Source organism: Mauremys mutica, chromosome 5 (assembly GCF_020497125.1).
Source record: "Mauremys mutica isolate MM-2020 ecotype Southern chromosome 5, ASM2049712v1, whole genome shotgun sequence".
Classification (NCBI taxonomy): domain Eukaryota; kingdom Metazoa; phylum Chordata; order Testudines; family Geoemydidae; genus Mauremys; species Mauremys mutica.
Window position 1 is genome coordinate 45,127,171 of NC_059076.1, and position 26,225 is coordinate 45,153,395.

The 26,225-nt window shown below is 42.6% G+C and overlaps 1 protein-coding gene across 1 annotated transcript in view; it reads left to right on the top strand.

Moving 5' to 3' along the window:
* Window positions 1–26,225, top strand: part of KIAA1109 (KIAA1109 ortholog) — a 229,333-nt gene that overhangs the window by 32,883 nt on the left and 170,225 nt on the right. Inside the window, exons 6-9 of the mRNA XM_045017971.1 lie at window positions 8,053–8,239; window positions 9,964–10,045; window positions 11,101–11,294; window positions 19,233–19,312. Coding sequence (XP_044873906.1) covers window positions 8,053–8,239; window positions 9,964–10,045; window positions 11,101–11,294; window positions 19,233–19,312 — 543 coding nt within the window. The remainder of the gene's footprint in view (window positions 1–8,052; window positions 8,240–9,963; window positions 10,046–11,100; window positions 11,295–19,232; window positions 19,313–26,225) is intronic.

Sequence of the window (26,225 nt, forward strand, 5' to 3'; positions counted from 1 at the left end):
CTGTGACCCCAGGTTTCATACATTCATTCCTGCTCCCAGATCCACATTAGCCTCCTTGCTGACTCCTACAATAACTAGAGGCTGCTATATGCCTTTCCTAGAGCTTGAGGTTGGAAGGGACCATCTAGTCTGACATGTATATCATGGGCCATAACATTTCACCCTGATCTCTACATTGAGCCTAATGACTTTCATTAGACTAAAGCATTTCAGGCCTTGGGATACTAAACTGTTGTGCACCATGAGTGGAGAAAGGGGAGACTAAGCTACCGCTAATACCTAAGGCAGGGTTTGATTAAGTTTATCTGGGTATATCTCACCTATTTCCCTCCCCTCAATGCTGTGGAAGGAGAGTAAACCCCCTGCTTCCCCAAGTCTCTGCCAGTCTGACCTGGGAGAAAATTTCTTTTCAACCCCAAATCTGATGATTTAAGTATGTGAGAAAGTACGCCAGCCAGGCATTTAAGAAAGAGGATTCTTTGTACCTACTGGCTGACTTCTGCAGGCAACTGGCTGAAGCTCTGAAGCATGAGGTTTGATTATAGTCATTGTCTTAATACAGAGCTGCAAGTATTATGAGTGTATTGAGGGTAGAAAAGGCAATCCTCTTCTCCCCATGACCTGCAAAGGAAGGGGATGAGCAAGAGGATTCACAGATTTCAAGGCCAGAAGGGACCACTATGACCATCCAGCCTGATCCCCTTCCCCATGCATATAGGCTGTAGAATTTCTCTCAGAAGCTAGATTAAAGTGTATCTTTTAGAAAGATATCTAATCCAATCTTTAAAGATTCCAAGTGTTGGTGAGTCCAGCACTGTCCCTGTTAAACTGTTCCAATGTTTAATTACCCTCTCTGATTGGAAATTGCATCTTATTTCAAGGTTGAATTTGTCTAACTTCACCTTCCAGCCATTGGATCTTGTTATGCCTTTTTCCAGCAAGACTGAAAAGCCCCTCTCTCCCCCCAGTTAGATAGCTTTTCCAAGTTTAAGTACCTAGACAGGGGGCATGGATCAGTGTTCACGTCACAGTCTCCATCAGTACCTGGCCCGAGCCAGAGAAGCTACTGATCCAACCAGCAGACCTAATTCAGAGATGAATTCTGGTCATGTGCCACCTGAGGCACATTGTGCATAGGTTAAGAAGAAGTACCTAGACCAGCGGTGGGCAAATTTTTGACCCGAGGGCCACATCTGGGTATAAAAATTGTATGGCGGCCCATGAATGCTCGTGAAATTGGGAGTTGGGGTACGGGAGGGAGTGCAGGCTCCCACTGAGGGTGCAGGCTCTGGGGTGGGGCCAGAAATGAGTTCAGGGTATGGGACGGGGCTCCGGGCTGGGGTGTGGGGTATGTGTGGGAGGGCTCCGGCTGGGGGTGTGGGCTCTGGAGTGGGGCTGGGGATGAGGGATTTGGAGTGCAGGAGGGTGCTCCAGACTGGGACCGAGGGGTTTGGAGGGTGGGAGGGGGATCAGGGCTGGGGCAGGGGGTTGAGGTACTGGGGGTGGGGGGCTCAGGGGTGCAGGCTCCAGGCAGCGCTTACCTCAAGCAGCTCCTGGAACCAGCGGCATGTCCCCTCTCCGGCTCCTACGTGGAGGTGCAGCCAGGTGGCTCTGCATGCTGCCCTGTCTGCAGGCGCCGCCCCCGCAGCTCCCGCAAGCAGTGGCATGCCCTCCTATGCGGAGGCACGGCGCCGGCCAGGCAGCTCTGCGCGCTGCCCTGTCCACAGGCACCACTCCTGCAGCTCCCCACTGGCTGAAGTTCCTGGCCAATGGGAGCTGTGGGGGGTGGTGCTTGGGGCAGGGGCAGCATGCAGAGCTCACTGGCTGCCCCTAAGCATAGGAGCTGGAGGGAGGACATGCCACTGCTTCCGGGAATCACATGGAAAGCCCCCGACCATGCTTCCTGGCAGGAGCTCGAGGGCCGGATTAAAAGGTCTGATGGGCTGGACGCGGCTCGTGGGCCGTAGTTTTCCTACCCCTGACCTAGTCACAGTGATCAAGTCACCTCTCAACCTTCTCTTTGATAAGCTGCATACCTTAGAGTCTGCATTAAGCCCATGGTTTCTGCTGATCTACTAAGGTCTATCCCAAGTCTGGACTTCAGAAAATGCATAGTATCAGAGGGGTAGCCATGTTAGTCTGGATCTGTAAAAAGCAACAAAGAGTCCTGTGGCACCTTATAGACTAACAGATGTATTGGAGCATAAGCTTTCGTGGATGAATACCCGCTTCGTCAGACGCAAAGGTAGACGAGTCTGTGGCAGCCAGGGCAGGCTGGGGAAATAGAGGAGTAGATTTATATAGCTTGGCTAAGGAGTTGTCAGCCATGCAATACTCAATTGAGGGTTTCCTTCTCCCTGGCTCTCAGCACTATGCACGAGCTCTGCAAGGTATCCTGTTCCATGCCACTGCATGCCTGTCCTGAATATTAAAGCTTGTGTTTTTTATGAAGAGGAGATTTCAAGACAAACTCTGATAAAACAGAGATAAGGCTGCAATTTTGTTTTGGTATCTCAGTACCAGACTCTGTGTGTGTTTTGGGGTGGGAAGGTGAACTTTACAAGAATACTGTAATTAATATACAGTATATATATAAAATTAGAAACCAAACATTGGAAGGGATGGAAAAATCAGTTAGACACTCTGCCCCTGTTGGTGGCAGGTGCAAACTGGAATGTAGGGAGGGTTGGATTTATGGGTAGAGAGGGCTGGATGCAACAGTAAGTCAGTGGTATGGTTTGCTGAATAATATGTATATGAAATACAAGATATGGGCTGGGGGAAGAGGAAATGGTTAATGAAAGGAGCAACTTGGATCAAAGGAGTGATGCGAGCACTGCATATCTTTTATTAGAGTTGTACTGGCAAACCATTAAAATGGGCTGTTGGGGTCAAGGGTTTAAGGAATAATTACATCACTTTTACTTAAATAATCTTAAGCATCAAGTGCTGTGATAAAACTCTAACAAGTGCTAACGAACATTTTCTTTAGAACTTATTCTAATTTTCACTTTCCCTAGCAGCATATATAGGAGCATGGAAAAACATAATATGAAACATTATATAAAGTTAAAGCAATAAAGAAAACAATTCTGATAACCTTTTTTGAGACCTACTGAAATTATTACATAATTTACCAAAATGCATATCTAAAGGGTTTAGTAAGCCATCGGGGACTAAAGTAAATGTTGGAGTAGGGTCAATGTCTGTGTTTTATAAAGTGCTATATAAAATATGCTTTAATAGAAGTTAAATATTAGTAACATAATCCACTAAAACTTCAGAATGCTTCTCTTCTCCCTCCCGCCAATGAACTTTCTCCTATCATTATTTCTTGGAGGGAACATTAATTTTTTCAATCTGTTACTTGCAAAAAGAAAGGCTTGCCATTATCAAGTGTACAACTATGAAGAAGGTCTAGTTGCATCTGATCCCAGAAAACTAAAGCACTCCTTTGTGTTCTGAGCCTAAGATCTCTTAAACACACCCTCTCTTCCCCCCACACCCTTTTCAGTTAGGTCACTTGCTGACTTTCTCAATTACAGAAAAGATAGTGGTAGTTGGGAATAGATTTTAAACAATTATTAATGATCATTCTTCATTTTAAAAATGATGAATATCTCTTCTGTATCTGACTATTGATGAATTGCTAAACTTTGAGGGACTGTTAAAATTGTATCACCTGAATAAGTGTGGTGATATGACTGTTAATACTAATAATCAGTTATATAAAGAAATCATTTGTTTTGATTAAGCCCTGAGGAAGCCAGAACCTTTTTTATTCATTTTACTTTCAATTACAATTGATAGCATTACTTAAGAGTGTGGTGTAGTGTTTATTCCTCTTTAAGAATATGATGATGATGAATATGATGATCAAAATGTTTCATATTTCTTAGTTGCTTTTTTTTCTCTAAAAATATTTTGGAGCAGAGTATTGATGTGTGGAAAAGAGGACAAAACTTCCTTCACACTTGAAAAAAACAAAACAAAAAAACCAAAAGCCTTTAAAAATAATTACGTATTTTAAGCCCCACTCTTTTTTAATAAAGGAATTATAATTCAACTCATTCAATTAATGAAGTCTAATGGCTGCCTCAAGGAATGTATTAGCTGTAAAATTAACTTTTGTGTATACTTAATAATGTAAAGGTTATCTGAAAATCTCCCAGGCGAGCTATTGTCTACTCCAATTTTTTGTGCGTAATTCATCTGAACTTCTGTGATTTTTCTGTTGCTAATTAATTAACTTCCTATGAAGCACACTTTATTTCCTTACTTATTTGTGTAAAACCAAGTCAGTACAATAACTCTGTAGTTCTTAAAATAACATGACATACATCGAAAAAGCCTGGGAAATTAACTCAAGTTATGGAGGGGTGGGAGAAAACTCAGTAGGAGGGATAAAGGATGGAATGTTGGCTTTTATTTGTAGGTAAATACGTAACTCTTGTGGATGGAAGTAATGATTAGGGAACAAAAACTATTTAACACAGAGATTTGAGTTGCATCAGTTTCCCTCAGTCCATAATTTAGACAAATAGAACAAGTGGTATTTCAGAGCAGCTAAAGTCTCTTGAGTAAATATGTAATGAGGACACTTTTTTTTTTTTTTTTTGTTGCAACTAGATAATTATCGGGAAATTGTGTGTGGGTTTTTATGTAATTAGATCATGCTGTTACATAATTAGGTCAAGCTATCTGTAGCAGAAGTAAGTCAAGGCATGCCACTCAAATGTTCTATATGGAATCATATAATTAAATATTCCTGGTGTTTTTAACTATCAGAGTCAATTCCATATTAGACTAATATTCTACAATTTTTAAGTGTGCCCAAATGTCCAGATATTTATGTGAGTTTGATCATTTACAATTTAGCACATAAATTTAGTGCTTAATTAATTTAATATCCAAAATTGTTAGGTGTTTTACAGAAGATTAGAAAGTTAAGACTCCTGTCACAAGACGTTTACAATCCACAGTTTACACTTGAATGAGGGTGACAAGGAAGGCGGGGATGGATGAAGAAAGTAAGTTACAGCAAATGATAATGAGGTTTAGGCATGTGCATACTTAATTAGTTCAGTATGTTTTTATTATATAAAGATGAAGAAATTGAGTAGTGTGCATTATAGAACTGTATTTCATAAAGTGTGACTGTTAGCCAGTTCTAGAGGTTGAAGTTTATCTAGAGGTGTGTTTATCCACAGAAGAGGTGCAAAAAGGTAGTGACACTGCTTGTTTTCTCACACTTTGTGTCCACTGTATGTGAACGCTTACCTGGAAGGGCCACTTTCAGACAGCAAAACACAAGTCCAGTCTTCATGGCTGATGCAGTCCTTGCAGCGTTGCCATTTAAGCTCTTTTGTGGTGGTGTGTGCAATGGGAGCTATCCTGAGACCATGACACTTTCTTTCTTTTGCACCTGAGAAGCCATGAGATTAGTAATCACTTCTGGTTATTCTTGCCTGTATTCACCCTTGGATTGTAACCTAGCAGTGAAATGCTCTCTGAAAGTTTTGTATAGCGATCTTGCCTTTCGTGTCAAATTTGTATGGTAAAGTTACGAATCCTTAAACAAAAAACCCTCAAAAACCCCCAACACCCAACCTGGTTGGTTAGAGTACAAGTTAGCAGCTTTAGTGGCATGAGTTATAATTAAGAATGTCTCAGTAATTTTTATTAAACTTATTTACAAAAATGGCTACTTTGACTAACGTGCCAGTGCTTCGGCATATCAAGTAATTGCTTAAAGTAAACCTGTTTTCCATAATCAAGAACTAATCCTGTGTGTAATTGATAAAATTCTAACATCATATCTGTTTAAAAAAGAGGTTTTATACCAGTTGCATTTCACATGCTAACAGATCATTGTGGTGTTTTAACAACTGGATAATGGCCTGGAGGTCAGGTTTTGTTCCTGAGTTTGCCACTGACTTGCTGTGTGACATGGGGCAAGTCACATACTCTGTGTACTTTTCATACAGTCTGATGTACTTCCCTTTCTCATAGTGGTGATATGTTCAGTTAGTGTTTGTAAAATGCTTTGAGTTCTTTGGGTGAAAGAGTATACAGGTATAAAGCAGTATCTGGAAAGGATTTAAAATCTGTACATTTCCAACATTTCAGGGTCTTCAGCTAAACTTAAATTTTCAAGTATTATCTTTCTGCTCATCCATTAGAATGTTTTTTCCCTATAATTTAAAGATGCATTCCAAAACTGGGTTCAAATGTTGTTGTCTTTTCTTATCTATTACTCTTGCTTTCAACTTCATTATTTCCCTTGATCATTTGCCTTTGTTCTGTTCGTTAGAAATTAGAGTTCTAAAGAGTTTTACCTTTTTATTAAATGGAGAAGTTCCAGGCCTTTGGACAGTTGTTTCTTGGCCAAGTCACTTGATTTATAAAAAGTTCTCTTTGGTGATTTCTCTCAATTTTATAATCACTACCTGTGACATGTCATTTGTAGTGAAAGATGCTCACTCTGTGACAGGTTAACAGCCTGTTAAAAATCAGATCTCTGTTTTACATTGCTCTATGATGTTTCTCAAAACCACTGCACCTCTTCTGTGGATAAATCACTGTTGTAATTATTGTTGTATAGTCTCTGATATTTACATGCAAGGATTTGTAAACCTGTTAAAATTTCCTAAATAAATACATAGTTAAAAAAATTCTCTTTGGTAAGTTTGGTCTTGCCCTTTCTAAGGCCTTGTCTGAACTAAACTTATTTTCATAAAATTTCTCTTCGCTGCTGTCATGACTTAGCTCCACCAATAGTACCAACAGTCAGAGTTCTTATGCAGATAATATATAGTCACCTACTGCCATTTTAACCAACATGTTGTCTGAAGCTACTGTCAGCAGATTGGCGTACACTGGTTAAAACACCAGTGGCTTCTATGCTAACACAGCCTATGGGGTGGCCGTGGTGGGAAACTTTAAGGGAGGAAAAAGCTAGTGTATTACCCCCAATGTGCTCGGAGAGGGGGTAAGGGGGACAGATAACACACATTAACAGCACAAGTTTACCAAAAAAACCCCAAACTTTCTGCATCACTTTAAATAAATGGCGTATAATCTGCAAATCACTATACATCCTGCTTTTTTATGTTTATGTTTATTCCCCTACCAATTTGCTATTTCTTCAACTTAACACTTTTTATGAGTTAGATCCCATGAAAATAAATTGTTTAAAATTTTTATATTGAAAGCATGTGATAAGAGCATGATTGTCTGAAAGCCTTTGAGGCTGAAGCAATCTATTTCACAATAAGAGTGCCAGATCACAACCTTCAGCAATATACACGAAAATGTGTAGTGAGAAGATAGTTTTTTCTGTATGCCCATTCAGTTCTTGTCATCTGCTGAAGCAGCCAATGTGGTACCATTTTAGTGTTGACTTTTTTCATATAGGAACTGGAGTGAGATGATAACTTTATTTTCTGTAAGCCACTGAATATGGTATAAACTTTGGATCATTGCTGTCCCACATGAGTCAAAAAGTTGAGTAAAGAAATAAAGCTCTGAAATATGCTTAGTAATGAAGAAATCACTTGTAATGGCAATATTATACTATTTAATTTGCTTATTGCATATTGCAGACTTGGCTCTGCAATTTGGGGAAGCATCACCACTGAAATTGTAATATACTGAATTAATATTAAAATGTGCATGTTTAATACTGGAAATTGTCATATTATGTCTTCTACTTCGTAATGACTAATTTAGTAACCTACATAAACAACTTTGTGTAATGTAAATTCTATATTTTTTCCTATAATAGCTTGGCAAATGTCAAAATACTGTCACTATTAGAAACTAAATCAAGGTCCTTTTTGCATATTCAACAATTTTGTGAAGGAATTTTTGTTGTGCATTGTCTGGATTTATTTTTTACATCTGTTTAATATGTACTTCAATATTTGTTCTCTGCAATGTACAGTTCATTTTCCAAACTATATATGCAAATTTGAAGAATTTGCTTGAATTATGGAAAGGAACTGCTGAATAGAATCAGAAGTATTTTCCTTTTCCTCTTTTACTTTATAGATCCAAAAGCAGAAACCAGACTGTATATCATGGTGAATGACTTTGAATTTCACGTCTACAACCGCTCTGCCCTTTATGGACAACTTCAAGAATTATTTGGTCTGGATCCAACAATAATTCCACCAAGGAAAGAGGATGAAAAAGCACAAGAAAATGGAAGACACACAACGCACTCCAATCTTGAAAGGTAAAATATTACATCCTCACTTCAGTATTTAGTGAATGTTTGGCAGAATTTTGATATAGACATACCTTTTGAGTTTCAATTCAGCACTGTTTGCTTGGAAGAGGCCAACAGAGGAAATGCAAGGCAGTGTTGGGCAAGAAAAAAATGGCCTTGATGTATGTTTGGGAATGTGCACAGCACTGGCCCTCATCTGCATAAAAGGGTTTTATTCTTGATGCTGACAATTCCAGTGTTTCAATGGAACATACTTATGGGAGATCAAGTTTGTACAGGATTAGATGGTGCGTCAGGTAAACTGCGCCAATTTCTTTCTGAAGAGAACCTAAACCTTGAATTTGACTTAGTATTCCAGAGGGTGCTAGTGAAAAGAACAGAGCACTGGGGTGATGTACTTTCACCAGGCTGTGTTACTAAACAAATGGGCTATTCTATTTTGAACCAACTATCGCTCTTTTAAAGCTGATACTTTTGTCTGGTTTCATACAGATACAAGAAATTACAGTATTTAAGCCAGAAGGTTACACATGAATTGATCAGTTATTAAGTCCAATCCAGTAAAAAGAGGCACAGTCTTACCAGTCATAGATGGAAAAGTGCTTTCCCCCTCCCCCCAATTTCTGCCCAGTTGTTCTGTTGTGTGAGACACGAGGGAGGCTGCATTTGCTCCCTACCTCTTAAAATAGGCCAGCGGGACAGACCACAAATCTTGTTGATCTCCAGAAATAAGACCATGTAACTGGAGGCAGTTGAGCCTCATTTCTGCATGGGAGGGAGAGGGTAGACTATATAGAAGATCGTCTCCAGGCCTGAACCCTGGTAGCACAATCAAGCCCTATGTTAAGTATAAGACAATTTGCATATAAGAGGTCTTAATTGCCTGAATATTTTCTGTTCAACAATCATGTTCTTAAGTTTTGTTTTAGCAAGCTAATAGACAGGAGTGTTTTTGATAACTAACCATTTAAATATGTCTTTTAAAATGAGAACTTCTTTTCACGTATGTTACAGCTCTCATTATATACTTTTAAATTGTAAAATTCTCCCATTTAAGATTTGCATAATTAAAGATAGAGGGGGAAATGAAAATTATAAGATAAATGGAATGCTGAGATGTCCTAATGTATAGGACACTAATTCTCTAGAAAAGGCCGTGTATAAAATCAGTTGAAACTTCAACAGCCTTTAAGACAACAGAAAAGATTATCCACATCCCTTGACTTTTTCTTTCAGTTTAGAATAGCTAGAACTACTGCAGTACAAGACATTTCCAGGGGATTAATGGCATGAGGCTCTGAAGAAGGCCATTAACTCTTCCTAGTCAATCACTTTTCTTTAGGCAGTGCTGTACTGAAGTCATTATGCCTTAAGTGAAAAATCTGACAGACAATACATCACAATATCTAGTACAATGTGTACAGTGCTTGAAGTAATGAGTAACATCTGTTCCTTGCTGCTTAAGTTTGACTGTCCTCACAGTTATCTGTAATATTTAAAAACAGGGTTTGATCTTCCTTTTAGATATATGGGTGGTTATTGTTGCATGTCTTATAAAATTGACTACTGCACATATTTGTTAAACCATAGCATCTTTTAATGAGAGCTCTGGTGATGACCACCTGTGTAGCAAAACAAAGACTGAGTCACGAAAGCTTTTAGTTCTGATTATTCTTGTTTATGTTCATTACATGTATTTGAATATAGATTTGATTTTTTTTTTCTTTTAGTGTTAAAGTAAAAACAGAATCTCAAGACCCTTCCTCTTCATGGAGATCCCTTATTCCTGTAATCAAAGTCAATGTTAGCACGGTAAGTGACACATTCCCTGTTTGGTCTGTAAATAAATAAATGCCTTTAAGTTGTGGAAACTTTAAAATTCACTCTTAAAGTTGTGACTTCATTATTACCATAATTTAATTCTTTATTTCTGACATGCTTTTATTTGAATCATTAAGGTAGTTTTAAATGGTTTAATTTTTATTTTTATTTCAGCACAAATTCTGCTACCCTTCTAAAAGCCCATTTATGCTGGATTTTCAATCACAGTGACCTAGATTTTTGTGTATATATATATTTTTAAGTATGAGACTAGCAAATTAACTAGGTGGCACATTTACTGAAATTCTTTATTTCCATGTCACTTTCAATATAGGTATTAGGATTTTTTTTTTAAATCAGTGGATTTTTCTGGTGCCAGGTGAATTCAGAATAGTGCTCAACAGCTTCTATGATATGTCATAGTATATTGTAAGTTATCACAGAATCTGAAATTCTCGACTACCTATTGTTATACAATGATGGTCACATGTTTTTTGTAGTGCTGCTGTTTGAATATAATTCAGCATTAATGATGTAGTATGTTCATACTCCTTCAAGGAGTCACATGAGTCAGGGCTGCAGGTTTGGACACATGAGATAAAGTCCTGGCCCCATTGTATACAGTATATCTACACTGGAATAAAAAACCTGTGGCACAGAGTCTCAGAGCCTGGGTCAATTGACTATGGCTTGTGGGGCTCAGGCTCACAGGGATAAAAATTGCAGTGTAGATGTTCAGGCTGGGCTGCAGCCTGGGTTCCAAAACCCCACAAGGGTGAGGGTCCCAGAACCTGGGCTCCAGCCCAAGCCTGAATGTCTACACTGCCATGTGCCCAAGTCAGCTGACCTGGGCCAGCCACAGCCATGCCACGAGTCTCTTATTGCAGATGTACCCACAGAAGTAAGTGGAAGTTTTGCCACTGCCTCCATTGTGGCTAAGATTTCACTCATAGTCTTTACTGGCATGGTAGACTGGTTAGTTATCTGTGTAAGTAGTATAAACAAAGCAATGCAAAATAAAATAATTGATCTTTCTTTTAACTTAGGGTCGCTTGGCATTTGGGAATCATTATCAGCCACAAACACTCTGCATTAACTTTGACGATGCTTTCTTAACATATACCACGAAACCACCTTCAAGTCACCTTGACCAGTTTATGCACATTTTGAAGGGAAAACTGGAAAATGTCAGAGTCATGTTAGTTCCCAGTCCAAGATACGTTGGTCTTCAAACTGATGAGTAAGAGATTTTATTTTTAAGAATCCAGATGTAATCTGACGTTTTAGCCTGTTCTTTTGTTGTTGTTGTAGGTTGTCTTTAAAAAAAAAAAAAACTCACAAAAAAACCAAGACTGCCTTTTGTTTCTGTTAGTATGGTCTCATTTTCTTCGTGCCATTGTGTCTAATTAGTTAACATCTTTGCCTCGAGAGACTTTGGACATTTGATCTTTAACAGAGTAATATTTATAGAGAGACATGCAAGAGTTACTGCTGTTTTGCTATGACCTTAGAACTCTTCTGTGCACTTTTTGCTGTGATTGATTAGTATCTCACATTAATTAAATAAACCCATGTTATTTCAATTAAGTTCTGCTACAAGCTGCTTGCTGCTAAAGCCTAGGTCTGCAGCTGTAAGATTTAGGACACGTACAGGCTGAGATGTTGACTTGCATATAGTCACTTTATATACAGTTATAGCTATTGAAAATAGTGAAAAATGTGAAATTATATGAAAAGCTGCGCTATGTTAGTTATAGTAGGAAGTCAAAAAGTTTTGAGGAACATGATTTTAAGGAATCCCCAAGATTATCAAACACAAAACTAACCTACCTTTAAAATTTTTATTGCAATTCTGTTTATTATCAGGGGCTGTTACTGAATTTCCTTAAATTTAAAATGAGGGTTGTAATCTAACTGATTTAAGATGAGAAAAATGATTACCTGACTTATGATGCAGTGGTAAATCCAAGTAAAATGTGGCTCATATATGTAATGCAAGTTGTTCATTCTTACACTTCTGCATGTCCGGTTCCTTGACTAGAACACAGCTCTGAAAAAATTTTGAGCAGAGATGACAGGAGAAGGAAGGAAATTGCAAGCTGTGTATGGTGGCTGGATACCATAGCAAGGCGCACAGTATATGTGCCTAGATGGATACAGTGTAATGTATGCACATTTTCACAGTGAAACAGTATGAACATGTAGACAGGCACAAAATTCTGTCTACCGTGACAAGGGTCCTTAAGTAGATTTTCTCCAGCAATATTTTATGTGCAAACAGACCCTTTAGGGCAAAGGTGTTTCATTTTCAGGTCTTAAAAATGTTGTTTGCTCAACAGAAGGTAAATTCCATGTAATATCTCCGGAAAATAGTGTGTGTTTGTCTGGTCTTATTTTATATATGATTAGTCATACATATATATACCAACCAGCATTTTCTGGAGGATGCCTCATTGAATTGTGGAGTAAATTTTGAACTTCAACAGACTGTTCTTAGTTGAGATAAGGGTAAGTTAAGAGTTTACTATCATACATAAGTCAGGAATAAATTTGTCTTTTTAACTTTTGAAGATTCAATATAAGAGGTCCTTTTAAGTTTTAAAAAAAAGTGTTTGGCAGTTTTATCCTTATCCCCTACTCTGGAACTAGAACTGCCAACAGTCCAGATTAAGGTGATTAGGTTTTTTTGTTGAGCCATCAAAAACTAGTGTGTGTTGTCAGGAACTGCTTCCTGAGTTTTGCACTGCTTAGCTTCACACCGTCACTTACAGCATTGCCATTCTGTAAATATTGTTTTCTTTTTGTGTCTCATGTTTGATTCCTGAAAAGAAAAATGTCTGGACAGGGACTCTCATTGTGGAGAGAGATGGAAATATGCCTTTTTGTATAGCTAACTGTATCCTAAATGTTCAGTTAATCCAGTCCTAATTCTTGTCATGGGAACATTGTTTGAAAGCAATGTTTTTCTAAAAAAAAAAAAAAAAAAAAATTTTAGAAAGATGGATTCCTTTAGTATCCTTGTAGATCAATACTGCAGCCTATGTAGCTAGGGATCGATACTCTGATCTAGTAAGGTACTCTCACTGAAGATGAAAGCCTAATAGTTAAATTTAAGAGTATTAAAAATCCTTATGCTAGTGCCTGATAGCCTCATCTCTTATTGGACTGATGCTCAACTAGTGATTCTTTTAGTGACTGCTCATTGCAACACTTTGCAACAATTCTAACTGAGAATTATATCTGTTTATGGCTTGTTCTTTGTAGATCCCAGCATGATTGGAAAGGGTTTTATTTATTTTTTAAAGCTGAAAATTTTTGACTTCACTTTAGCCTGGATTCATGGAAAAAAAATGTCACAACCTACAGAGGTTCTGACTTAAGAGTTTCTTGAAATACTAATTGTATGAAAGATGTTTTGTTTTGAGGATGGTTTATGTTGTGGTGGGACACTGAGGTAGAGTTAAGATAACTGTAATTCAGCATTTCTGTACTTTCAAATGTTCAGGAGTTTAAGTGTAAACTTTAACTTTGAAATATTTGGCTTTCTGTCCTTGTATGTATTTACAACCCTGACTCCAAGAATGAATTATCTGTCTGCATTATGTGTGTATAATATATCTTTTGGTTTATAAAGTATTCTCGAGTGTCTGTGTGTATGAAACACACACATTCAACATTGCTGTTTCTAAGGATAGGAGAAGGCTGAGAAATTTCTCTGTGAGGGAGAATAAATAGAGAGTAGCTAACTTCAAATTCTCTGGGAAAATAACACAGGAATTTTCTTCAGCTGGTACTAAAAATAATCCTATTTTGCTTTAATCTTGTTAGTTTAACATATTCAAGTTATTAGCTTGTTCCCCTGCCTCCACTAAGGATCTTCCTTTGTTCCCTTTGCAATTCCTGGTCCTGGATTGCGAGAGTGTATGCAGAGAACATATGGCCATGTTTAGTGTATGGCTTACCTAGATTGACCAGGTATCCTTAGAAAGTGAGAATGGTCTTATCTTTAGGGCCTGTCCCAATGCCTTTTTTGGTTTTATAACATCAACTACTTTGTTCCAGCTTTCATAAACCCACTGCAGCCTGGGACGTGAGACAGGTTAGTTAGCCAGATCAACTGGTGAAATAGGTGACAAGCTGGTTAAGCATATATGCCCTTCTGGGACCAACCATTCTACACCCCAAAGTTAATGCAGGCTGACATCCTGAACTGCCTCCTCCCTGCAAAACTAATGTATACCTAGAGGTGGTTTGATATAGAAAAATAGACTGTTTCTGACTTGAGAAGCACTGCGAGTAGTGATCCTACAGCAAACTCAGCCACACCATTTCTATATGCAGGTGGCTACTTATCTGACCTGAGTCAGCTGCTGTGTTTCTCAGTTCTCCTGCAACAGAACATCAGACTCTGGCAGGGCACAGGTGCAAAAGAGATCCTGTTTCATAGGGTATGTAAGCAGTGAGAGGAGAAAAGACATATTGAAAGGAAAAAAGAGAGGCATAGAAAAGAGAGGTTTCAAAGTAGCAGCCGTGTTAGTCTGTATCTGCAAAAAGAACAGGAGTACTTGTGGCACCTTAAAGACTAACAAATTTATTTTAGCATGAGCTTTCGTGAGCTACAAAGAGAGAAAATCCAGGTGGATTCAGGAAGAAAAGTAAAAACACAAATGGAGAAGAGCAAGAAACAAGAAGGGAGGACTTTAACTTGCAGATGCAGGGAAGAAAATACAGGCAAGGGAAAGGACAGAGAACAGTAAAAGGAAATGTAGAAGCATAAATATGGTCTTCTCCTGTGCTGCTGTTTGTTGTAAGTTATTCTGTTTTTTCTCCTGAAAATGGAACAGTGTGTAGAGGTGAAGGAGATGGGGTGGTGGTATTTGGCTTAAGGTGGGAGACAGGAGGAGTTGGCCCCTTCTCTTATTTATTCCTTCTATTGGTTGGTATAGCTTTCCTATGTGCATCTCTTTATGTGTCTCTTCCCTCTCCCCAACCCACCTCAAATGGCTTTTATGGATTTGTCAAACATGAAGTTACTGGAATATAAGTGTCATTTTCTGGTACTCTCTTTTCTCAAGTGGGCACTTCTCAAAATTCTTAAAGTTTAATTATTTTGTTTAAGCTCAAACTTAAAAGTGAAAACACTAAGGTTGCAAAGTTAAATGCTCATTCAGGATATGCAAAAGTTCATTTCACATTCCCCTTTATGTGGATATGCATTACGGTAGTTCTGATTATATGAACAAAATTTTCTCAAACACAATTTGTTATAGCCTTAGATACATATGTGTACTAGTATGTGTTAGGGTTGTCAACTTTCAAATTGCACAAAACCAAATGCCCTTGCCTTGTTTTCTTCCCCACCCCTTCCCGAGGTCCTACCCCTTCTCTGATGCTCCACCTCCTTCTCACTTCATCCCTCCTCCTGCTGTTGCTCGCTTTCCCCCACCCTCACTCACTTGCTCATTTCCACCAGGCTGGGGCAGGGGGTTGGGGTGTGGGAGTGGGTGAGGGCATCGGCTGGGGGTTCAGGCTCTGGCGTGGGGCTGGGATGAGGGCTTTGGAGTGTGGGAGGGAGCTCTGGGGTGGGGCTGGGGATGAGGGGTTTGGGGTGCAGGAGGGGGATCCAGGCTGGGGCTGAGGGGTTTGGAGTGCAGGACGGGTTCCAAGCTGGGTCAGGGGGTTGGGGTGCAGGAGGCGATTTGGGGTGTGAGCTCTGGACGGGAATTTAGGTGTGGGAGAGGGCTCAGGGCTGGGGAGTGGGAGGGGTGATGAGTACGGGCTCTGAGAGGGAGTTTCGGTGTGGGAGGAGGCTCAGGGCTGGGGTAGGGGGTTGGGATGTGGGAGGGGTTTTGGAGTGCGGGCTCTGGGTGACGCTCACCTCAGCTGGCTCCTCGCAAGTGGCAACATGTTTCTTAGCTCCTAGGCGGCTCTGCACACTGTCTCTGCAACTCCCATTGGCTGTGATTGCTGGCCAAAGGGCACTGTGGAGCCGGTGCTTGGTGTGGGGCGGGGGCAGTGCACGGAGCCCCCCCAGGAGCCGAGGGACATGTTGCTGTTTCCAAGGAGCTGCACAGAGCCAAGCAGGGAGCCTGCCAGCCCCATGCCAACCGGACTTGTAACAGTCCAGTCAGTGGTGCTGATTGGAGCCACCAGGGTCCTTTTTTTGACCGGGTATTCCAGTCAAAAACCGGACACCTGGCAACCCTACTATGTGTGCCAGATACGAATCTAGGAATACCATATGTGAAAAAGACATGGTAAACAATACTTACACAACGTACTTCAGTTTAAATAAACACAGAGAAATAATGAAAAATTGCTGGTATATACTGGTGTGTTTGCAGAGCTTCTTTCCTGCAGATCTGGCAAAGAGGAGCTCTTATCTGTGCACTTTGGAAAATTCACTGTAGCAGATCTCCTTTAAAAGCCACCTTAAGGGGAGTGAAGCATTCTGGTCTCAAGTCCGTGTGCACTTGAAACAGGAGGCCGTACCTACTACATTCATCAGTGTGTGGCAAAATGAGCCATGCATACATGTATAGTATTGTTGCCTTAGCTGCCTGCAAAAACTTCATCTGCGAAGTGTGTGCATGTGTGTGACATGCCATTTTCAAAGCGTCATAATTCAGTGAAAACCAAACTAATTTTAATCAGAATGTTCAAAGGTGCTTTCTTCCATTAAGGCGGCTTAGACCACCACATTTGTGGGCTGCTGAAGGAAAGGTCAAAATAGTATTTTGATTAAAAAAGGTAGTTTCCTCCCACTTATGAACAAAATTAGATTTTTTTTTAAAGTCATCTAGAGGCAGAGCCCAATTCAAGAAAATTTTAGCCTGAAAAGTGAAATCTCTGGAAAATTATAAATGAATAGAAACTGTCACACATCTTTAACTTGGGCGGTTTCTGTTTATGATGGTGTAACATTGTTATACTGTAAGTAAAATTATTTCATATTTCCTCCTGTCGGGTGTAAGTGGCCACGGAACCCTGCATCTGAAATGGCTTGTGCTAAATAGAGCTATGTATTCCTAACAAAAGAGACATAGTATAAGGTTGTAATTAACCATAGGAATGCTAATGTTCTAATGATGCATGGGATTAAGGTAACTAGGAATATATTTGTTCTTGTCACCATTTTTTTAATGAAAGTATTCATTTTCCTATGTTTCATTTACGTCCTTTTAGAAGGGTATATAGTACAGCCGTGTCATGGTAACATTGTTTTATCAGATAATCTTACTTCATGACTCCTCCTATACAGTTACAGGAAGAATATCAGATTTGGACATACAGTATTATTCTAATGGTCTAATTACTGAAGATGATCTGTCCCTGTGGCCCTGAATGCTATTTTTGTAGGAAAATAATTAACAAATAAAAGAATTGAATGTAGGACAAGGAGAAAGCAACTCTTTAACAAAGTAAATGAAAATTTAAAAGTAGGGCTTCAGTAGTTGATTATGGAATAAGGTAACATCCAAGTCTCTCTTTGTGTGAGAATAAGTATCTCAAACTGAACCTGATATTTCAATATGGTGAGTTAAATCATCCTTCAGGTTGTTTTAATTTAAAATATTTTAACTGACCTACTACATTTTGAAAACCGATTTAAAAGACAGTGGGGGAAAAAAAGAATATAGGATGGTTTATTATTAGTCTTTTAACTTTTAAAATGGTTATTTAAACAGTTATATTTTGTATTGTAACAAAGCACATAACTATTTTTCTGTTAATGTTTTATTATTGTGCTAGTTTACAATCAGATGTTATGTTACCATACTACCAGTGACACCAATGATGTCCTTATTCAGAAAAAACAGTAATGACCAATGAAAAGAGACTTAAATTCCAAAAAATAGGTTTATTTTCAGAAATCGCTTATGCTTTACGTGATAAGAAATGCTTTTACTCGTGAACTTTCTGAATGCTGCAGTAAGTGTGAGATCTCACTACTCATTGCACTGGTGTGTTAACTATTTCTCTTCTCCTAAGGCCTCTGTTGTCCCTCATTCTGAAACTTTAAATAATTAAAAAAGCTATATACTATATTTTCTTCTTTTCTCCTCCCCTACTCCCCAAATGCATCTGTTGTGGTGATCTCATGGTTAAAACCCTAGCCTGGAATTCAAAGTCTAGGGTGAAATTCTTTGTCCTGGGCCAGCCCCTTGAGGCTGGGTAAAAAGGGCCAGAGCAACATAAAGGGCGTCCTAAAGGATCCATATTCAGTCAGGAAAGGGATTTCCTTGGGGCGGATGCTGCAGAAGACAGTCATGAGTCTGCTTCCTGATGACCTCTTTGCAAGACCTGGTGAAGAGGGGGTGGTGAGTAGGAGGAGGCTATGTTGGGGGTGCACATGCTGTGATTCTGGGCAATACTGCAGCCCATAGGGCTGCATAGGGAGACTTCTGTCATTTAGACAGTCTTCAGGGCCAGGCTAAGTTACAGTAAGGGCCTATGCAGCCTCTGGAGCAGCCCAGAATTGGGAGATTGCATAGATAACTTAAAACCACCATAGCCCTCACTTGTTAGGGGTTGAGAGTTCTTGCTGCTTCTCTTAGAGGCACAGCACAGAATCTGACGCCTATGCTCTTTGTTTCTGCTATAGACTATGACATTGAGCAACTTCTCTGTTTTCTGAGTTTTCCCACCTATATAATAGGATACTTACCTGCTTTATAGAAAGTTTTTGAGGTTTAATTCATTAATGTCTGTAAAATGCTTTGAGATCATGAGATGGAAGTTACTATGGAACCACAAAATACTTACTAGAATTACTCTGCACTAGCAGGAAGGTCAGCCACTGAACCTGCAGCACTATTCCTACAATACTGGAGGCTCTGAGAGGAACTGAGTAGTAAGAGACCTGAAGCTTTCCTCAGATCTGAGTAACCTGAAGGATATTTTATAGTACTATCATTAGGACACTGGCAGCCTAAAAAATATTTTCTGTACAAATGCCTTTCTAAAAGTGGATTAGTTACTACTTATGGCATGTTTATCAATTGATTCTAAGATTGTCTATGTACTTATGTTACTTCTGAGCTTACAGCTGAGCATGACGTGCACTCTTTTTCAGGATACCCAAAAATTCAAATTTAGCTTTATTTAAATTCATAATAGTTAATTCCTTCTAGGATACATTTCATTATTGACCTAACCCTTTTCCCCCTCAAAACAGGCCGCCAAGGTTAATGGGAGAAGGCTTTGTTGTAATGCAGTCCAATGATGTTGACATCTACTATTACATGGATGAACCAGGTACCTTCTGTTAAATAATAGTGTTATTTACATAATTTGTGTACTATTTATTTATCAGGACTTAATGTGCCATTAGTTTTAATGTCTTACTATTGTCTTTCTGGAATGCTGAAAGAATTTGTTTGATCTCCAGCTTAGAAGAGTTAGCACAAGATGTGAGACAATAAGAATGTTGCAAGAAAGTGTATGGACTGTCCCTGCCCCTCTTTAGTATTATCTACTAAATTTTCACATTGTTGTCATTGAAACGAACAGGTGGGCAGGTTCCACAGACATAAATGGAAAAGAGTACTGTTTTATATTTTTGAGTCAAAACAATGTTTTCAACAGTATACTTTAACTGTCGTGCTTCATAATGAATATTGTCAATATTTAGATAAACCCAACATCCAGGCTTCTCTCTGCAAATCTGGAGAAGGTAAGACCTGGAGGTGGGATTTTCAGAATGGCATCAATGGGAGTTTGGTGCCTAATTCTCCTCAGACACTTCTGAAAATGCCAAGTTTTCAGTACCTAATATTAAACGTCTTAAAACTATATTTAAGCATCCACATAGAAATCATCTGATTTGTAAAACCATGCTAAGCAAACCTAACTCCAGGTGAAATTAGTGGGAACTGCAGATGTTTCTGAAAATCAGTCCACTCCTACATTGGTGTATAAGGTCTTGTGTACACAGGGAAGTTCTCAGTATAACCTAAGGTGTGAATTTAATGTAGTATAGTACCACTATTGCCTCCTGTGTAGATGCTCTTATTCTGGGATAGTGGGTTGTTTTTCGCATAGTTTGTCACTTTGGAAGGGGTTTATAACTAGACCGGAATAACTGATCATTTTTTCCCCCATGTAGACTAGTCTTTAATATACCTTTATGAGCTTAACTTTAGGCACACAGGTTAGAGAATTTTGGCCTAAGTTCTTGAACACATGGGGTAGGATTTTCAGAATTGCTCATTGGTGGCCTCTCTCTCTCTGTCCACACTGAAGTAAATGGCAAAAATTCAACCATATTTACATTAGTAGGTTTTACCAGTAAAATTTCTACCAGCATACAGCTGCTGACATTGCTGTCACTAGTTTGTATTCACATTTGACTGTCTTTGCTGGCACAGCATGCCCTCACACTGATAGGTTGTATTGGCAAAAGAAGGACAGCATGGTGATTACACATCCCAGTGTCCCCAGGGCCATTTGTTCAATGCATTTCCTTCTAAGAAATCTTTTGGCAGTGCGTTGTGGGCTACCAGTGCTCTTCCCAGGCAATTGTGGGAGTTAGGGGATCAAATTCCCACAGTTCCCTCTGTTCCATCCCATAATCTTCTTTTCCTCATGCTGGTTTTCCATCTCATTGTCAGAATCATGGATGTGGAACAGATCAGTAGATCTGGCTTGTCTGTTTTAGAGACAGAGCAGCTGATTGTTCTGTACTTATGGAGCTATAAGTACCATCACAGCTGGGTCTGCAGTAGAGAAAACTGAAGAGGTGTGGATAATGTGGAAAGTGAATGAAAGTCACCAGGTGCTGCAGGCACTCACTGACCAGCTGCACACTATGGAGCAGCAGTTTCTGGGCCTGCGAAATGAGCACTGAACGGTGGGATTGGCTCGTGATGCAAATCTAGATCTTCAGTAGTGGCTGTAGAATTTTCATATGTGGACGGCCACATTCCTGGAATTGTGTGCCAGGCTCCCTTCAGCGCAGAGACCCCAAAACAAGAGCTGCTTTGACAGTAGAGAAATGGGTGGTGATTGCTGCTCAGAAAGGTTTACTCTCGAGGGAATTTTGTACCAAAAAGTTACAAATTCTGCATGCAATGTTTTAATATTCTGCATATTTTATTTGTCAAAATAACACAATATAATCACACCATTTTAAATTATTTTGGTAATTTAGTTCAAAATACCTGTCAGCAAGTACAGACAACAAAGATGATTCAGGAAGCGGTTTTTGACAAATAGATGTTACTCCCCAGAGCTGATGGAAATACTAATATTTCCATGTATGCCAAGCACAGGAGACTAAGGGTTTGCTGTTCAGACTTCCGGGCTTGGAGCTCTAGGGCCCTCCCCGCCCCTGCAGAGTCCTAGAGAAGCTGTGGGCAAACTATGGCCCATGGGCCACATCCGGCCTGCGGGACCGTCCTGCCCAGCCCCTGAGCTCCCGGCCAGGGAGCCTAGTCCTCGGCCCCTCCCCTGGTGTCCTCCCTCTCCCGCAGCTGGCTGCATGGGCTGCGCCGTGGCCCGCTGCTCCTGCTTGGCAGCGTGGGGAGTGCAGCTGGCTCTGGCTGGGTATCGCAGCTGTGAGTTCCTGCTGCTGGTAAGGGAGTGGGAAGCGGGGGGTGGTTCGGTAAGGGGGCGGGGAGTCCTGGGAGGCAGTCAGGGAGGAGGGGCGGTTGGATGAGGCAGAGGTTCTGGCGGGGCGGTCAGGGGATGGGGAACAGGGAGGGTTGGGAGTGGGAGTCCCATGGGGCCTGTCAGCGGGAGGGGATGTGGATAGGGGTCGGGAGGGCAGTCGGGACAGGGAGCAGGGGGGGTTGGATAAGGGATCTTGGGGGGCAGTAGGCGTGGGGGTTCCCTGGAGGTGGTGGTGGTCAGGGGATGAGGAGCAGAGGGCGGTTGAATAGAGGGTGAGAGTCCTGGGGGGACTGTCAGGGGGCGGAGGTGTGGATAGGGGTTGGGGCAGTCAGGGGACAGGGAGCAGGGGGGCTGGATAGGGGGCAGGATTCCTGGGAGGGGGTGATTGGGGATAACGAGCAGGGTGGGTTGGATGGGTTGGGAGTTCTAAGGGGGGCAGTCGGGGGCGGGAAGTGGGAGGGGGCGGATCGGGGGCGGGGGCCAGGCTGTTTGGGGAGGCACAGCCTTCCCTACCCAGCCCTCCATACACTTGCGCAACCCTGATGTGGCCCTCAGGCCAAAAAGTTTGCCCACCCCTGTCCTAGAGCCTGGGCTCCAGCCCCAGTTCAGAAGTCTATACAGCAATGAAACAGTCTTGTAGCCCAATCCCCACGAGCCTGAGTTGGCTGGCATAGGCCAGCTGCGGGTTTTTCTTTGCTGTGTAGACATACCCTAAAGAGCCATACATCTTTAGGAGTGAAGTTAGGGCATGACCTGGTACAGCACTTAAATATGTGCATAAAGTACAGCATCTGAGTATCCCCATTGAAACGAATGGTTTGCCAGCTTAGTGAATGGCTTGGTTAGGTAGTTCTCAGCATATCACTGTAAAGTCACTGGAGTAGAACTGAAGTTGTTCTAGACAATAGATTAGAAAGGAAATGGGAGTGGAGTCTCCAGCATGGCAGTGGGAAGCGCAGGCCAGTACTGCACAGAGGTAGGGGATCACCCTGCAGACCCTCCATCTCCCTGTGGGACACAGACTTGGTGGTGAGGCTGCACCTGACCCAGTGCAAGGCCTGAGCTTGCCTCAGTAACAAGTCTGGGCCCTGCCCCTCCATGTCAGCTGGGCAGGATCCAAGTGTGGAGGGGCTTAGTGTGGGGGATCCCTGTATGGGATAAGAGGGTTCTGTGTGGGGCAGTCTAGGTGTGGGTTGCTCAGTGGGGGGTCCAGGTGCAGGGAAATGGGACTCCTGCAGGGGGAAGGGTCCAGATCAGGAGTCTCAAAGTCCCAGCCCGCAGGTCATCTGCCGCCTGAGAACCTCCCCAGTGTGGCCTGCAGGGCTCCAGCAATTTTGGGGCCAGGTCTCTCCCTTGGCCCCGCCTGCCACCCATGGCCCTCCCCCCCTGCATGTCCCCTGGACAATTTAAAATGGCCCGGGGCCCCACCCACCACCGGCAGTGCAGCTGAGCTGAGCGGCTTCCTGTGTGCTTGCTGGCCCCTTCCTGTGTCCCCGGGGTGGGGCTGTGCGTCTGTGCGCTGCCCCTGCCCCGAGTGCCCCTGTGGCCAATGGGAAGCTGCGGGGGTGGTTCCTGGGGGGCATCAGCGTGCGGAGACCCCCCTGGCCCGCCCCGCCCTGCCTTGGTAAGCGCCATGCTCCCTGACACCCTCCAAGAGCCTGCACCCCCACTCCCTCCCCACATACCCCCTTCTGCCCCCAAACTCCCTCCCAGAGCCTGCACCCCCTTCCCACACCCCCCTCCCTCCCCCAAACTCCCCTCCAGAGCTTACACTCCCTCCCCATTCCCACACACCCTCTCCCGCCCCCAAACTTCCTCCCAGAGCCTGCAACCCCACCCCCTACTCTTGCACCCCCACTCCCTGCCCCAGCCCAGAGCCTGCATCCAGCACCCAAATGTTCTCTCAGAGCCTGCACCTCAGACCCCATCCCCCACCCAAACTCCCTCCCAAAGCCTGCACCCGAATCTCCTCCCCCACACCCAAACTCCCTCCCAGAGCCTTAGGCAGGTGGGGGTGGAATTTGGGGCGGGCAGAGTTGTAGGGGGCAGGTTCTAGGAAGCATGAGTGACATTATTGGCCCTCTGGGAGGATTTGAGGACTGGCACTGGCCCTAAGGTAAATTGAATTTGAGACCCCTGGTCCAGATGAAGGTGGTTGGGCTCAGCAGGCGGATCTGGGTGTGGGGGAGATGTGGCCTAAGCAGGGCAATCTGGGTGCAGGGACCTCAGCCAGGGTGGCAGAGGGGTCTGGGTGCTGGTGGAGGGGGACTTGGTGGGGTGCAGCTGGTTGGGGGGGAGTCCGGATGCAGGGGGCGAGACTCAGATGGGAGGGATATCTGGGTGTGTGGGGGCATCTGGATGGATGGGGGTTGGGCAGATGGGACGGGCAGCTCCCCATATAGTGACACCTCCCCCCATCGCTTGGGTGCAATGGGGGCAGAAAGCGGGGTCCAGGGCAGAGCTTCTTGCAACCAGGGGAAGTTCTCAGGGGTGGGTCTGATCTGGCCCCAGGAGTGGCTTGTGCAGGGGAAGAGGAGATCCCTCCTCCACACCCACACCAGCCCAGCCAGGATGAACAGCTGGAACCCAGTGCATGGTAGGAGCCACCGGCTGGGGTGTCCCCAGCCCTGTCCCTCTCTTGCTGCAGGCATACCGTGATAGTGAGCAAGAGGAACAGTGTCTTGCATGCATGCCTATCCCTGACCCCTGAGGTGGTGATTTATATCTCCCCTGGCTGCTCCTGATGCCAAACCAGATGCACCCACTTGGGACTTCTGCCTGGGAGGGGCACATGAATAAATTATTTTGCAGGGAAAGAGTAAAATCTTGCACAATAATGTAGAATTCATGTAGTCTCAGTGCTCAGTTACAGGATTGTTTGCAAGCATTCTTCTGTATTTTTGATGTATTTAATTTGAATGCATTTTTGTTTTTGAATTGATCGAATTATATGTGCATTACTGTATTTTTATTTTACTGGACATTGTTTTCTTTCTGCAAAAGTTTTTATTTTGAATGCATCAACGTCCTGCTAAATTATCTATTTGCTATAGCAACCAAAAAGCATTCCCAATGTGGGTCTCACCCCTGCTGTGCCTCTCCACCTCCGGAGCGCCCTCTGCAGGCCGGTGTCCCACTACTGCTTGGCCCCCGCGTCCCTCCCGGACCTGGTGCCCTGTTATCTGGGGCGCTGCCCCTGGCAGTAACCCCTCAGTCTTAGGGTCTCCCCTCCCACTATCCCCACTTTGACTGGCAGTAGCCGTATACTGAGACATTGTCTAGCCCCCCCACGCTGGGGCAGGCTGCAGTATCAGTCTACTCATCACTAGCAAGGTTGGGTTTGGACCTGCTGCCTTGGCCTACTCCTGGGCTGCCCTCTGCAACCCCCGTACCTATTAGCTCAGTGCTAGGCTGCAGCCTGGGGCTTTCCATGGCCCTGCAGCCAGGCCCATCTCCCTCTACAAACAGAGAGAGACTCTTGAGCTCCTGGCTCCCAGCCTCTTATATAGGGCCAGCTGAGGCTTGATTGGGGCTCGGCCCAGCTGCGACTACTTCCCCAATCAGCCTAGCAGCTTTTTCCCCTGCCACAGCCCTCTCCCAGGGCTGTCTTTAAACTCTGCAGGGCAGGAGTGGGTGACCACCCCGCTACAGTTGCCTAAAGTATTCTTTGTTGTTTTTGGCCTGTTAATGCTACTGTGTGCTCTTAAAACAAATTGGCTACTTTAAAATCTAATTCCGTTTTTCCTTGCCCAGTTGCAGTTGTCTGCCATTTTGAGGGTGTGTGTGAAGGACAGATAGGAGACAGTGAAGCGTTGGGGACTGTGAAGAAAGTTTGTTTTAAAAACCATGTGCAGTATGGGGGTAGTAAATTACACCTACCCTAGTCCCTTTTTCACGGGGTTCTCTCTGAGTTTGGCTGGGTCTCAGAGCTTCTTGGGTATATGTGGGCTCATGTCTCACTCCTTAGTGAGCTCTTCATCACTGTGCAGTTCTAGTGTGCTTTCCTCAGGACATTATGGAGCATCCACTGTTAGTCACTAGTTGCTGGGGTCCCCACTCGTTGTGGCAGCTCTGAAGGGCAGCACCAAATTTTTTTGTTTTCCTCCATTGCCTTTTGGTAGGACTGCTGCAGTTCCTTTTCCATTGCCTGGCATTGGAACTCATCCCTGTCATATTTCAGTTTCTGCATCTCCTTTGCAATGTCCGAATAAACATTTTTGTTCCTGTGTGAATTCTGTAGTTACGCTTCCATTGCTCCTCTCCTCACTGGCTGAGGACATCCAAGACTACTTTCCTATAGTAGGCAGTAGCAGTAGGGTTCACTAGCGTTTTAGCTGTAGCTTTACATGGAGCCATACCTGCGTGTTTGCAAAAGTGAGCTAGCAAGAACAGAAGCATTTCCAAAAACTCTGGATATTTTAAAGGGGGTCACTTTAAAATAAGCAGAAGCAGAAGAATTCTTTAAGCAGAAGAATTCAAAAATTTGAGCAGAGAGCAGTCACCAGGACAGCATCATCGTGGCAATATTGCTGGAGGGCTGTTTATACTAGTGCAGGTA